Source organism: Eleutherodactylus coqui, chromosome 7, assembly GCF_035609145.1.
Source record: "Eleutherodactylus coqui strain aEleCoq1 chromosome 7, aEleCoq1.hap1, whole genome shotgun sequence".
NCBI classification, from domain to species: Eukaryota; Metazoa; Chordata; class Amphibia; order Anura; family Eleutherodactylidae; genus Eleutherodactylus; species Eleutherodactylus coqui.
Window position 1 is genome coordinate 129,269,018 of NC_089843.1, and position 15,831 is coordinate 129,284,848.

At 41.2% G+C, this 15,831-nt stretch overlaps 1 protein-coding gene across 1 annotated transcript in view; it reads left to right on the forward strand.

Moving 5' to 3' along the window:
• Positions 1 to 13,974, forward strand: part of SLC10A7 (solute carrier family 10 member 7) — a 169,674-nt gene extending 155,700 nt beyond the window's left edge. Inside the window, exons 11-12 of the mRNA XM_066573670.1 lie at positions 7,003 to 7,148; positions 13,716 to 13,974. Of these exons, the coding sequence (XP_066429767.1) occupies positions 7,003 to 7,148; positions 13,716 to 13,754 (185 nt within the window). The 3' untranslated portion in view covers positions 13,755 to 13,974. The remainder of the gene's footprint in view (positions 1 to 7,002; positions 7,149 to 13,715) is intronic.
• Positions 13,975 to 15,831: the final 1,857 nt, after the last annotated feature.

Genomic DNA, 15,831 nt, shown 5'->3' on the forward strand with positions numbered 1-15,831 from the left:
GTGCTAGAATTAATGATTGATCTCTCTGGAAAGTTTACCAGTGGAGAGACGTCTTCCACTCACAGCTGTTGTAGTCACAGGTATGCATGCTTCCTGGGATACCGTATCAATGCAAAATTATGAAAGTTAATGTTTGAGCAAGTCTTGATTATATATGTAGTAAACTGGAAAGTTGTAGCAAAAAAATCTCAAAATGATAAGCTTTAGGCCGCATACACAGGGGCAGGTCAAATTCCGCATGCTTGAGCCCGCAGCGAAATCCGACCCTGTGCCCAGCCAGCATCAGCACATACCTGTATTTTCTTCTTTTTCTCTGTACTGCAGATGGTGCGCATGGCGAGCAGTTGGACATGCACAGTGCAGATTTTATTTTATTTTTTTTTTAACTTGCTGAATCCACGGCCTGTCTGCAGTGTCAATTACAGGCGGACCATGGATCGGATGGCTTCCATTGACTTCAATGGATGCCGTCCATGTGGGAACCGCAGTGAAATGGAGCATGCTGTGTTTTTTCATCTACGTGCGGATTGCGTCCACAATTGGTTTTCGCTTGTGTGCATGAAGAATCATTTTTCAAAAGCATGCCGTGAAAGGTTATTGCTGCGGAATCCGGAGGCGGACGCCCACTCCGGATTCTGCAGCAAAAATCCGCCCGTGTGCATGAGACTCTATTTATATAATGCCAACATATTCCACAGAGCTTTTCAAGTCAGAGGGAACATACACAAAATAAGATGTAACGTACAGTTTGCAAGAGCTTACGGACTGTGAGGAAATATGGGTAATACAAGGAACAAGTACTTGGTCTGTGCAGTGGTCTGGCCACCTTTTTAATAACTATGGTGCTATACATAAAGCTGTATGAGCTGGTCACAAGCTGGTATCTGTGTATATACAGATATATGAAGTGCATTAGGGGGTGTTGGAAACCTGATCTCCCTTCATCCCAATGTATTCCCAAGGGAGAATATGGAAGTTGGGTAACTGGTAAGAGTTAGATTAAGGAGTATGAAACTTCTCTCTAAAAAGGTGTGTTTTTAGGGTACACTTAAAACTGTGGGCATTGGGAATTAACCTGCTTGTCTAGAGTAGCACATTCCAGGGACCTGGTGCAGCTCTAGGAAATACCTTGGAAATGGGAATGAGCAGTTCAGATTAAAGGGGAACTTAGCCTAAGGTCATTGGTAGGGTGGTAGATAGAGATGAGGGAAGAGATATAGGATGGTGCAGCACTGTAGAGAACTTTATGAATGAGAGAGTGAAAATTGTTTTTTTTATATTGGATGGACAACTAGTGCAGTAACTGGCAGAGGCTAGAGGCATCAGTGGACAAACCGATAAGCCTCGCTCCTGCATTCAGGATAGATTAGAGAGGGGAGGGTTTATCAATTACAATCATACTCCACACATTCACCAGTCCCAGAAATCTGCTGTTTTGATGTTACACTTGACTCTACCCTGCCCTATCCTTCAAACTAAACATACAAGCCCTTACTAACGCCTGCTGCCTCCAGCTCTAAGCATCTCTTGGATACAATCTTTCCTCAACCCCAAGGAAACAGAAATGCAACTGCGTGCCCTTATCATTTCCCATCTTAACTACTGCAAAATCCTTCTCTGTGGCCTCATATCCAACACTCTTGCACCTTTCCATTTCATCATCAACCCTGTTGTCCGGCTAATCCGCCTCTTCCCTCGTTATTCTTCCGCCTTTTCCTTGTGGTAATCCTTTTTCTTCCTACCCACTGTCCAGAGAAACCAGTTAAAAATATCCATATTGACATACAAGACCTGTCCCCTGAATCTCTCTAACCTAATCTCCCAATACCTCCCCACATGTAATCCCCAAGATTTATCCTATGCATCTCCTACGCTTGGGAACTTGCTACTCCAACACACCTCTTGCTTGTTTATGCACAAACATGGCTGTTGATCTACTCATACAGCTTAATGTATATATGTATACACGTGTATGCAATGTGTATGTATACATATGTTTACCCTATGTGTATAGTTCCTTATGGCCTGTTGGCTCTTATGAGCAGGGCCCTCACCCCTATTGTTCAAGCTTTGCATCAATTTATTACTGTATATTATACCTCATTTTGTGTATGTTTCCCCCGATTTGTAAAGGGCTGCGGGATATGTTGGCGTTACATAAATAAAGATTATTATGTTGCATTTTCGAAAAGCGGGGAGAAAAGGAGCAGGATATGGCCAATAGACACCTTGGCGCCGATGTTACCTCTTTTCTTTACAGAATTCCCGAAACGTAGATTTGAGTGTCATCAACATAAAAGTGAATACCAAAAGCCATCAAATTCTCTTAAGCTGTCCTAGACCAAAGTTGTAGATGGAGAAGAGTAGGGGACATAGTAATGTGTACCGGTGTGCATCTTGAAATCTCACAGTTCACAAGTGGAGAATTAGGCTGGTGCTACAGCACATCCAGGTGGTTGTAGGACCCCTTGAATAATAAATGTTGTTGTTATAATTTTTGATATTTTTGTAGCATGACCATTGCATGAAGACGGCACATTTGGATGTAGCATTCAAGTATTCCTGTAGAATGTGACTTTTGCACCGCACTTTCTATCACAGCAGTCACACTGTCTTGGCTTACTTCTATTCCTGGAGTGTATGCTCAGTGGGCCAGTTAAATCCATGTGAACCATTCCAGTAAGAAAAACATACTGGTAAATCCTTTATATAGCAAATTTCTAGTTCCAGTTCTAGAATTAACCATTAGGAAAATCAATGCACATGTCAGATGCTGCCTGTGTCTGTTATCCTCTCAGAAAGCTGCAGGAATATTCTCCGCCGTGTGTGAATAGGACACTAACATATTCACACATGAAATGTTCTTTCTGTGGAACGGATGCAAATGAGATGGAAGTTCCAGTCCCTTTACAGTGTAAGATAAAAGATTTCTTGTACTGTCTTGTTAGAAGAAAATAAGCATTTGAAGACCTTACTTGGCAGATGTCAGCTGAAAGACCTGCTTATGGATTATACTGCAGTGTCAAACTCTGTTGGGTAATTTTAGAGGAATGTGTCATGTGTGACATGGAAAGATGGCAGTCTGTACATTAGTGATTTCCCCAGTGCTCTGAGCAGGTAGTAATGTGCTGGGAAGTGCTCTGTCAGTGCTGTATACTGCGTTAGCATTGGGAGAATCTGTTTGGAGAGAAATGACTTTAGTCAGAGAAGAATCCATTTGCAATGTGTGCCTCCTAACATCTTTCAGACAATGCATTGTATTAAAGAGGCATTTTTGATTAATGTTTTATAAACACTTTTCAGTATGACAGCTTAAAGTTCCTCTAAATGCGTGCCTCGTGCTCACTTCCATAAAGTCAAATGCCATCTTAGAAAGTCTCGTCGGAGTCTGTCAACCATAGCGACTTAGAATCCGTACCTTCAGAGCATTAAAATTAGTCTGCTTCATTTATACTGCTCCGGTGATAGCCAGATGAAAAGACCCGTAGACTTGCATCTGCTAAAATGTGTTATCCGAAGTGGTTTTTAGGCACAGATATTTGCGCTCTTAACCAACTACTGTGCTCTACTTTCTTTGCCATTCAGAAAGTGTTGTGAGATGCTATAACATCATGCATCAATCATTTTACTATTGCTGGTCCATAATGTTGTTGAACTACAAAATTCTTTTTTTTTTATCCCCATTTTTCCCCAAGTAGCACAGCTGAAGGGTCACTGTAGCTTAGACAAAGCACATATCTTTAGAAATATAGCTAGAAGGTAGTGGCCTGGTAGTGGATATTAAAGCAGAAAAAACTTTTTATAAAAAACTTTACATTTGTTAGGCTTCATTCACAGTGCACCAAGAAAACTATTCAGGTTTTTGTCTGAACTTAACCCATTAAGGACCAAGCACAGTAAATGTACGGCGCTTGGTCCTGGGCTTTAATCCCAGCCGTAAAAATAGGGTGGGGGGATTAAAGCCCCTGCTTCTGCAATCAATCAGAAGCAGGTTGGCTGTCGGCTGTTAGTCACAGCTGAGAACCCTCAAGGAGGAGGGAGGGAGAAGCTGTTTGTAACCCCACCTACCTTTCTCTAGTACACAGTGCTCAATGAGTGCTATGTACTAACAAGTGAAAATGGAAGTGTTTCTTCTACTATGTGAGCCGGCGGTATTTTATGGCACAGCAGAGCTGCAGGGTCTTAGCAGACCCTGATCCGCTCTGCCAGTGACTATTGTCACTACAGGGGGATGTTTTCTCCTGTAACTAGCGCTCCTATGGTTGCCTCAGCTACAGTGCAAAAGTGTCAATTAAAAAAAACATGTCAATGTCCCCCAGAGGCCTTATATGATGTTGTGGGGGACATAGATGGTAAAAAAATATAATTACATGAACAAGTAAAACAAAATTACAGAGTAAGGAGAAAAAAAAAATATATATATAATGTTTTCCCAGAAAATAAGACCTAGTAGAGGTTTTATTGAAGTGCTAAATGTAAGGTCTTCTGTGTCTGCTGTGTGGCTCTGCTGTGATGAGCTCCCCCTGGTGGCCGGAAGCTGCAATACTGTCCCTAATGTACAAGTTGTCCAGGAACTGCTGTGGGTGATCGTTACAATCTCCAGACAGTGTGTGGGAGCCAGGTACTTTACAGCCCTTCTTTCTTGTAGCCCTGTGTGTGAGTCAGGCAAGACAAGAAGTACTCCTTTAAGGACTGTGCTATTGAAAGACATGAGAAATTTGGGCCAATGATTCTTAAAAAAAAAGGAGTCACAAGAAATTCTCCAGGAAATTCAGGGTTTGGATTGCTATGATGATGTTCCAGAAGATGATGACATGACTGTCACTGAATAAATCTTGCTTTGTGTTCATAAATATCGGGATCGGTAAATGTACCATAGATTGTTGTACATGGAAATAATGGTAGTAACAAGACCTTCTTCACAGCTTGTCTGGTTATGCTGGTTTCTGATGACAACTACTATACAGTATATAATAAATATTCATTTTTTTTGTTCAACAATAAATGTGAATTCTTCACTAAAAAATAAGGCATCCCCTGAAAATAAGACCTAGCACATCTTTGGGAGCATAAAGTAATATGACACTGTCTTATTTTGGGGGTAAACGGGATATATATATATATATCTCCCCCAAAGCCAACGCCAATCAAAGCTGTTGCCGTATGCCCCCTGTAATTTTAAACCATACATATTCTATATCAAAATGCCAAAACCAAATGAGGAACCAATTTCCATACTTTATTTTAGCGTAAGTAAACTACTTTTTTTTAAAACTATAAATGTTAAAAAAAACTTTCTTTTTTTTTTTAGCTTTTTGCCCTCAATAAAACTATAAAATGGGGAAAAAAACTGAACAAAATATTAAAAAAGTATTCCTATATGTCACGGGGAAAAAAACACTACAAAAATAATTTTGGTAGCTAAAGGGAAAAAAATAGGGCAATTAAACCGCCATATGGGTAAACTCCCTAAAAAAAAGTGTCTGGTCCTTAAGGGGTTATTAGCATATTCTACTAAGCTATTGTGTCTGGCCAAAATGCCAAAAACAAACAATCTCGCTGAAACTGAGACCAAAGCTTATAGCCTTGGTTTCAGCTTTACTAATAGCGGACTATGGTTCTATCTGGATGCTGTTTTCAACCATCCAGACGGAACCATGCGATGGAATTTCCAAAGATGGGGTGAGCTGCCATGTGAATATATCCTTAAAGGGAATGTGTACCTATATTTTTAGACTAGTTAAAACCAAATAATGAAACTTATTCAGTTACTCTAATTTGTTTTTGCTTATTCATTGTAGTATATTTTAAATCTTTTTCCTGTACATAATTATGGAGGCTGCTGTCTTGCCTTTGCTGCAGTTTACAGCATTTAACCCCTTCAGTGGCAGGTTTATTATTACCATGTCAGCGCAGCAAGCTACGGAGATTTTCCTGAGGCAATTCGAAGTGGTAAACGTGTACAGTGGCACAATAACTGTGTGTCCTGGCCAGCATTTCAGCACTAGAGCTGTCCGCGGAAATCTTCCGGGCTTTAACTGCATGGTCAGTGCAGCAAGCCCCGGAGATTTTCCTGGCGTGCCACTAAAGAGGTTAAGGGTGCTTTGCAGCTACTTATGGGCCATTGACAGAATGGAGAGGGGACCCATTGACTGCTATGAGAGTCATGTTCCGTAACTTGTGCAGGGAGGACAAGTAGTTGGGTTATATTTAAATGCTCTGGACTCCAAAATGACAATCTGCCACATCTTAAAGTGTACTGCTATCGAATTAGGTTTTAAAAGGTGAAATCTGGATGTAACCTACATGGATTCTGTGGTGGATTTGTGCCATGAATCTATGCCAAAAAAAAATCTGAGCTCACCCTAAGTTTTCATAAACATTGAAGACGGGGGGGGGGGGGGGGGGGGGGAATTTAATGAGGGCCATGCACAAGCATTCTGGATAAAAAAAAAGGTGCATATATTTTTGTACAAACAGCATTTAAGCACAATTTCACCCTTTTTGTCCACATTTCTGTCATCTTTGCTATGTTTCTAAAAAAAAGCGGGTGGACAGTAACCGAAGGGGCCACAGGGCTACCAGACTGAAAAATTTGCTATAGTTTGCTCCCAGAAACTGGCATAGATTTTATTGCATATCTACTTTCTGTTGTGCCTCTTAGTAGACTTGCTGTGCTTCGCTCCAGCCCACGTTGGATTCTGTTGCGCCTCTTAGTAAACTTGCCGTGCTTCTCTCCAGCCCAGATTGGATTCTAAGTAAATTCCTGTTTGTGTTTCTGTTGTGTAAATGAACTCTTGCAGTACTTGAGATGCTTGGTATATAATGCTGCACACCAGCCTCTAAATGAGCTACTTATTTAGTGTTTCCACCTAATGTTAAGTTTTGTAGACTTTTCTGTGAGACCTGCCTGATTTCTGCTCTAATGTGATTTATGTAGTGTGTGTTATAAGTAGTAAATGTTCATTTTCACGTAAGTAATAGAATTGCCTTTGTCTCCAGGTATTCCAATGCTGAAGATTGTGTTTGCTGGATACGAGCATCTCTCATTAATATCTGTTCCCTTGTTGATTTATCACCCGGCTCAGATTCTACTTGGAAGCGTATTAGTGCCAACAATAAAATCCTGGATGCTTTCCAGACAAAAGGTAATGTGCAAAGCTTATTTATAGTCACAGTATCAACACTGTTGCACTTCATTTACAGAAATGCTGTAGTAGAAACAAAGCACCGTTGTAGGCTGATATATATTTATAGGCCATATACATATACCTTTGCACTTTTTTCACTAATTGGTCATTTGCTTCCTAAATGCAAAATTAAACAACTTTTCTAAACAGTCTTCATTAAAAGTTTCCTACCATTGTGTTGCTGTAGACTCTGTGCAGCTCCTTTTCATGACTGGCTGTGCTGCTGCTTTTGACAAAAATTAGATAGCAGCCTGCTGTTGGCTGCTGTCAACTCAGTGCTGACCTTCTCTGCTCTAGCCTGTCCTCCCTCTCACATTGGCACAGTGTTCGAGATATTAGGGAGAAGATTGTACATGGCACAGCAAGCTGTATTCCATAAGGATGAAACCGCCGACAGTTGGAAGGAGGAAATTGCACACAAGCAGCATCAGTATCACAAGGGAGAGGAGATTATGCTGATAGACATGCAGTACAGGAATTAAGCTGTGCTAGTCTTGGGAGCTAGTGATGGCAGCAGCATCCTGGAACACAGACCTCATATACAGAGTGTATTACTTGGAGAGACAGGCCCACATGAGAAAAGTTTGAAACCAGGAGAAGATTGCAATCTGTATATTAGGGGATCAGAAAATGAATGAGAGAGCGTAGATTACAGCCTGAAACTTAGGCTAGAGGCACATGTGCTATAATGGAGCCGTGCGCTGTCTGTAAAATTACAGGGACTACACATGGCCTGAACATATGTCTTTAGCCTTACTGCAACTTTTTTTTTTTTTTTTCACTAAAAGGTAACAGCCATTATATGTAAGAAATATATACCGTATATACTGGCGTATAAGATGACTTTTGAACCCCGAAAAATCTGCTCTGAAGTCGGGGGTCGTCTTATACGCCGGTAATACAAAAAAAAAAGAAAGTGTCAAAAAAAAAAAATCGTTACTCACCTCCCCCGGCATTCTGCGGCGCTGCTGCAGGATGTCGCTCCCTCCTGGTCCCCGGCAGAGCATTGCTTTCTGGACGCAGGGCTTGAAATCCCCGCCTCCAGAAAGCTAATACTGTGATTAGCTAACACACGCTGTCAGCCACTCACAGCCATTCAATGACATCATTGAATGGCTGTGATTGGCTGAAGGCACGTGTGTTTTCTGGAGGCGGGGATTTCAAGCCCTGCGTCCAGAAAGCAATGCTCTGCCGGGGACCAGGAGGGAGCGACATCCTGCAGCAGCGCCGCAGAACGCCGGGGGAGGTGAGTACTGATTTTTTTTTTTGCTCCGCTGTATTCCCGGCGTATAAGGTGAAAGTTGGGGGGGTCATCTTATACGCCCCGTCGCCTTATACGCCGGTATATACGGTATATATTTTACTCGTCAGAGCCGTTCATATCCTGTAAACAACAATATTCTTGCTCTTTGCTCCTCCAATGTTTAGCTCGCTTTCCATTTAAAATCATGGGGTTGATTTCTAATCTGCTGAGAAAGCTCCAACACAATTGCAAATCGGTCATCATTTTGCATCGGGTTTTGTTGCAGATTTGCACATTGGGTAAATCACCTCCAGTACTTAGCCTGCTCCTGTCTCTCTTTCAGAGGTAGTCAAGTACAAATTATTCAGTTCTACATTCACTATTTCCCTGTACCCAACCGTATAGTGTAGGGACCAAGTTTCAGTTCTTTTAGACCACTGGATTTTTCAAAACATTACTTTTTATGGAGACTGATTTACATGGGCGTACGGTATTTATGCTCTATACACCCATCTGCCATTTTTGAACAAAAATAGGATTTCTTAACACCAATGAGAAGAAGAAAAGCTTTCCGATATGATTAATAGATTTTTTTGTAAAGGGAACCTGTCAGCATAAGGCATGGCTCACACGAGCATAAGTTCACCGCGTAGTATCCGCGGTAATTCACACGCAATTAAATACATTGCCTACACGGTTTCACTCACATTAGCATGTGTGCATTACGTAATACACGAGCGCAAAAAAAGTACGCAGCATTTTCTATTTTACCGCGTATTGCGCACAAGAGAACAAATTGTTCTCTATGGGCACATAATCAACACTGTCCATACACACTTACATTGCGTAATGGTAGCATTTACACGCCATTGCGGGGCACAGGAAATTTGCACACAAAAAAAACAAAACTGGAAGACTGCGCATGACAGTGTGCATGAGATATGCCGCACTCGCTGCCGACTCCACAGTGGTAGTAAGGTCGTGTGCAGGCGGCCTAAAGCTGTAGAGCAATAAAGTAGAGTGTTTTGCAAATAATTTACTATAGTCAGCATACCTTGGAATACTGATTTTTAAAATTTCCCGCACTAGCCAATCTCAGATTATGAAGATACAGGATGTGATTGAGATATATATATATTAGACTGTACAAATTGAAACGTGTGTGTGTGTGTGTGTGTGTGTGTGTGTGTGTGTGTGTGTGTATATATATAGATATATTATTTATTTATTTTAGGTGCTGCGTTCATCACTATTGTGCTTTTTTTCCTTTTTTTCTGATTATCTGTTTGTGCATTTTCAAAAACCAAATAATTACAGTTGTAAAAATAATTTGCATATTACATGCAAATGTCATCCGACTGGTGGACGGGCCTGGACTGTCTTGGCTGCCAACACTTCACTGAACAACCTAACCCCTCTCCTGATCCAGATCTTGCGCATGCTCCGTGAGACTGCAGGCCAACACATGTGCAGTTCATTTGGACCTATTGTGGTTGGATTTGACCCGCACATTTGCGCATATCCCAGCTGTCTCGTGGCACGTGTGAGATTTGAAACATCCTGTGGATCACATGGAGAATTCATCCACATTACTCAATCAGAGAAGGGCTGGGTTATAAAAGAGATTGCAGGTAGCATATGTAGGCCAGGCCCACCTGCCATATCCCTCAGACGTTATTTGCATACAGCACTGATGAAAATTTTAAGTCTATTTTTCCAGATATGGTGGCTTTAGGGATCATTAGATTACATATCATTTGGAAAGCGTTCTACTTTATTTTTCAGAACTGGTCCTGTAAAGGACCCAGCCATTTATGGTCTGCTGAAACTCACATTTTTGCCTTTTCACATTTTGACAATTGGAGTTCTTTTAATTTCACCATATAGTGGAGCCTTTTCTTCTGGCACAATTTTGGTGTACATATACATTCTTTCTATTCATCCACATTTCGGAAAGGATGCAAAAAATGCTGCTTCTAGTTTTTCTTTTTTCCCTGTTTTTACTTTTTATTTTCTTTGTTTTTGTGTTGTTTTTTTTTAACTCTCAAAGGATTTCCAGTTTACATTTTATCGCTATATACATTTATACTATTTACCGTATTTTAAGTGGACATTTGAACAATAAATTGAATGTCATATTGAGACATAGGAAGAAGGATCTTTTCAATCTTTCTTTATAAAAACTATGCATGCCAAGAACAATAGAAACACAGGACCAAATAATAAACAAAATATGTTATTATAATAGTATGATTAATATAAAAAATGGCAACCATGCATAGCAGCAGCATCATGGTGTCAAAAACCTATACAAGAAAAGTGCTTCAGTAATCCAGGATCCCATCAAGATCTCCCATATCTACATATGATGCATAGAAGAGCACAGATGTATTACCACCAGGTGCGTGAGAAACAAGGCGGTAATATATATCTGCTCCTTTATGTATCCTATGGGGAGATCTTGTTGGCATCTTGGATCACTGATGCTTTTTCTCCTATATGTTGTTGACACCATCATGTTGCTGCTATGTATGGTTGCCGTTTCAACTTTTTATGATTTTTTTTTACATTAATCTGATATAATAAAGATGCCTATTTTGTTTATAATTCGGTCCGGTTTCTCTATTGCTTTGGGTGAGTGTACTCCTGTTTATAAAGGATTTATTTGTGGTGTATATACAAGCCTGTTGGAGTGCACTTGGTGTCTGACTTCATAAAGCAACTCTTTCAGAAGTCTTTTGATGCTTTCAAAGTCAGTGGAAAAAGTAAAGTGTCTGTTTAAATACTTCCTCTCCTCTTATACAAAAGAGAATGTTTTGAAATCTATTTTACGTTCCCCAGTAATTAAGTCAATCACAAACAATTCTTCACTGTCATATTGTAATATTGTTTTGCCCCCTGTGGCTTCTTGAAAACAACGATGACACCTATGCCGACTGTTAATGTGGGACTGACGTTAAATATTTACAGCCTCGGATTCTGCATTTCTACTTCTGGAGTGTGACTGAAATCTCAAAGTGGAGAAAGTCTTTGTGCAAATAAATCTTAAGAAGTGAATGTTTACTAATGCCAGACTTTATCAAGAAAGTACCATTTTTATTTGACATTGCAAAAGACTGTTACATTGTCATAGTTAGTGTTACTTTTCTTTCTAAACTTCTGAGCCGACTTTCAGTTCATTTACCAGTCATATCCAGGGACTAATTTTCCATCTATCATCTCACACGACCGTGTTTGCTGCATGCCGCGCATGAGCACGTTGCAGGTACGCAATGATAATGCATATTGGGACATGACCCATACACTATCTTGGCATATATGTGCCAAGAAGGAACATTCTGCAATTAGATTATTTTTTAAAGGGGACTTTGCGCGTCTCGTGTGAGCGGCACAGGGAAAGTGTTTTTAAGATTGCTACTATGTTTTAAACACGCAAAAACTGTGCGGGTAATACGCAATGAGCATATGGTCATGGTGCTCATACGGCAGGTTCCCTGGAGTCCAGGGAGGTATTGCTTCATCTTATCAGACTTTTTGTACCAATGCTGTGAGCACAGACCGGGCTGGGCGCACGAGCTTCTATGGCAATCAATGGGAGTGCGCTTGCACAGACTGCAGCCAGCAGTCCGCCTGTATGGTCCAGCTCACAGCGCTGCTTTGAGGAGCCGGGTAAGTTTTAGTATTACCCCCAGGGAACCTGCAGTATGGGCACCATAACTTAGTTTATGGTGTTCACTACAGATGAGCGAGTATACTCGCTAAGGCACATTACTCGGCCGAGTAGTGCCTTAGCCGTGTATCTCCCCGCTCGTCTCTAAAGATTCGGGGGCCGCCGCGGGTGACAGGTGAGTTGCGGGGGGGGGACCGGGCAGGACAGAGGGAGATCTCCCCTCCATTCCTCCCCACCGCTCCCTGCTCCCCGCCGGCCCCCCAAATCTTTAGAGATGAGCGGGGAGATACTCGGCTAAGGCACTACTCGGTCGAGTAATGTGCCTTAGCGAGTACTCTCTCTCATATCTAGTGTTCACACCTGATGACAGGTTCCCATTAAAAGTATTGTCTGGCTACTTAAATAAAAAGATGCATAGAATGCTTAAAAAGAATAACACTAGTAATACTCCCCTTACAAATCCTCCTAATCTGACAAATCCTTGTTGACAGACATGTGATTGCTACAGCCAATCACTGAGCATAGCGGTGACTTGCTCCAGCCACTGATTGGCTGCAGTGTTCACATGTCCATGTCAACTGGAACCATGAAGTAGAATGGTAGTGGATTGGGAGGTATTATAGATTTTTTTGAAAGATCATTTTTGCTGAAATCGTAGTAAATGCTTGGAACAAACCTCCACCTGACATAGTTGGACAATCAAGCCTGCCTGGGATAAGCATCTATCTCTTCCAAGAGAGAAATAGAAAAGAAGTAAGAGTACAGACTAGATTGAACATGTAAGACCGAGAGGTTCTACCATTTATGCTGCCACTTTCATCTACTTTGCTTTAGATTGAACATGTAGTTTTTTGGCCGTCTTTTTTTTTTTGTTTGTTTCTAGTATTGCCCTTATTAATTTAAAGGGAACCTGTCACATCCCCACAGCGGCATAAGCAAAGTTATGGTGCTGTTGGGGAACATGACAGGGAGCCGAGTTATTTTTTTTTTCTTTTATTAAATACTCCCCCGCACCTACGACCCAGAGCTGTTGCCCTCGGAAAAACATGTGTCGCTGGAAAATCACCCTATACAAGTCTCTGAGAGAAGCGTGCATATGGGACTCCAGCACCTAGCTCTCTGTCACGTTGCCTAACAGCATCGGGCATGTGACAGGTTCCCTTTAAGGCATTCCGAGCATTTTAAAGCAAAATTTAAGTGGCTGGACAACCCCTTTATAGTGGGTTGATTTCAGTGGGAATTGTGCTATGCTTTGTCTCCTGTGGACGCGCCTAAGGAAAATGTAAAACTTGCTGCCTGGATCCCACAGATCTTAACAGACCATTGGATGCACAGCAGAGGATACTCTGTAATCATCTTGTGGTCAGGGGACCCTTCTGGAGAAGAGAATATAAAGTGGATGATGCTAAATGACAAGTTAAGTTCTGCTGCCGCTATATGCATACGTCAAGCAGAGATTTAACGCATTCATACATTTCTACTACCGTATATAATTGTGAGAATCCATGCAAGATACAGTAGATTGCTGATCGGTATCCATTTTCCTGTATAAGCATCCTATATTTTTATACTTATTGTTTGGTGTCTGATCGTTCTTGTTTCTATATTTCAGGCCTTGAAGCTAACAAGGCAGCCCAAGGTCCCATTGTAACATCAGAAGAAAGAAGTGTAAATATGTGCAATATTGTACATACTGTCATCATACAAAAAAGACTTGTTTGGGAATGTTTGCTTCAATGCATATTTTATTTTTTTAAATAAGACTAAGTGCCTTATGGATGCATTTGTCGGTTATAGATTATAAAAGAAGCCATGTCTATGTCCTCTCATCTTTGTATTTTTTTTATTTGAGAAATAAAGATCTCAATGGACCTATGTGTGAAACTGTAATTATGATGACGCTATTATATCGTGTGTATGTTTATATACACTGTTGTTCAAAAGGCCAGCATCACACTAGATTTTGAGGGTTTTATTACATTGAAGTTATTAAAATCTAAATTTGGCATGCAATATTATACCATTTCGTTCAAAATTAAGAATCCAAATGAATGAAAACATTAGCTTTATATTACAAGTGGACAATACTACAAAGAAAAACAGGCATGTTAAAAATTGTCATAGAATGGTAGAGTTGAAAGGGACCTCCAGGGTCATCTGGTCCAACCCCCTGCTCAGTGCAGGATTCACTAAATCATCCCAGATAGGTCAAGCCTCTGTTTAAACACTTCCATTGAAGGAGAACTCACCACCTCCCGTGGTAACCTGTTCCACTCATTGATCACCCTCACTGTCAAAGTTTTTTCTAATATCTAATCTGTGTCTCCTCCCTTTCAGTTTCATCCAATTGCTTCTGGTCTTTCCTTGCGCAGATAAGAATAGGGCTGATCCCTTTGCACTGTGAAAGCCCTTCAGATATTTATAGACCGCTATTAAAGGGGTTGTCCCGCGAAACAAAGTTGGGGTATACACTTCTGTATGGCCATATTAATGCACTTTGTAATGTACATTGTGCATTAATTATGAGCCATACAGAAGTTATTCACTTACCTGTTCCGTTGCGTCCTCGTCTCCATGGTGCCGTCTAATTTTCAGCGTCTAATCGCCCGATTAGACGCGCTTGCGCAGTCCGGTCTTCTCCCTTCTGAATGGGGCCGCTCGTGCCAGAGAGCTGCTCCTCGTAGCTCCGCCCCGTCACGTGTGCCGATTCCAGCCAATCAGGAGGCTGGAATCGGCAATGGACCGCACAGAAGACCTGCGGTCCACCGAGGGTGAAGATCCCGGCGGCCATCTTCGCAAGGTAAGTAAGAAGTCACCGGAGCGCGGGGATTCGGGTAAGTACTATCCGTTTTTTTTTTTTTTTTAAACCCCTGCATCGGGTTTGTCTTGCGCCGAACGGGGGGGGGGGCTATTGAAAAAAAAACAAAAAACGTTTCGGCGCGGGACAACCCCTTTAAGTCTTTTCTCAGCCTTCTTTTTTGCAAGCTAAACATTCCCAGATCCTTTAACCGTTCCTCATAGGACATGATTTGCACACCACTCACCATTCTGGTAACTCTTCTTTGAACTTACTCCAGTTTGTCTGTTTTCCTTTTTAAATTGGGGTGCCCAAAACTGGGCACAGTATTCCAGATGAAGTCTGACTAAGGAAGAGTAGAGTGGGATAATTAGCTCACGTGATCTAGACTCTACGCTTCTCCTAATACATCCCATAATTGTATTTGCATTTTTTGCTGCTGCATCACACTGTTGACTCAAGTTCAATCTGTGACGTATTAGTATACCCAAAGTTGACCATATATGGTAAAAGTAAACTGCAAAGTACAATAAGAAAGCATTAGTAATTATTATTATCAAATTGGCCATCCTTTGTTCTTGATCAATAATCTGCATCTTTCAGACATAGAGGGTTCAAGCTTTCTCAGCAGTCCAACCGAAACCACCTGATACCGGGCATTGATGACGCTTTCAGTCTGTTTCCTTTCCTTAGTAGGATGTCTTTTAGATATTTCATTAAACACTGCTATAAGTTCTCAATCAAATTAAAATCCGGTGACTGGGCTGGCTACTATTTCTCTGGAACCAATGCTGCTCGAGTTTCAACCAGTAGCAGGAAGCATTATTGTCCTGAAAGATGAAATCTGTGGCACAAATACGCATTTATTTCTTTACTATTTTGTTGAAGGGATGAAGGATGGCCTGAAATACTGCAATGTGTAGTCTCCCAA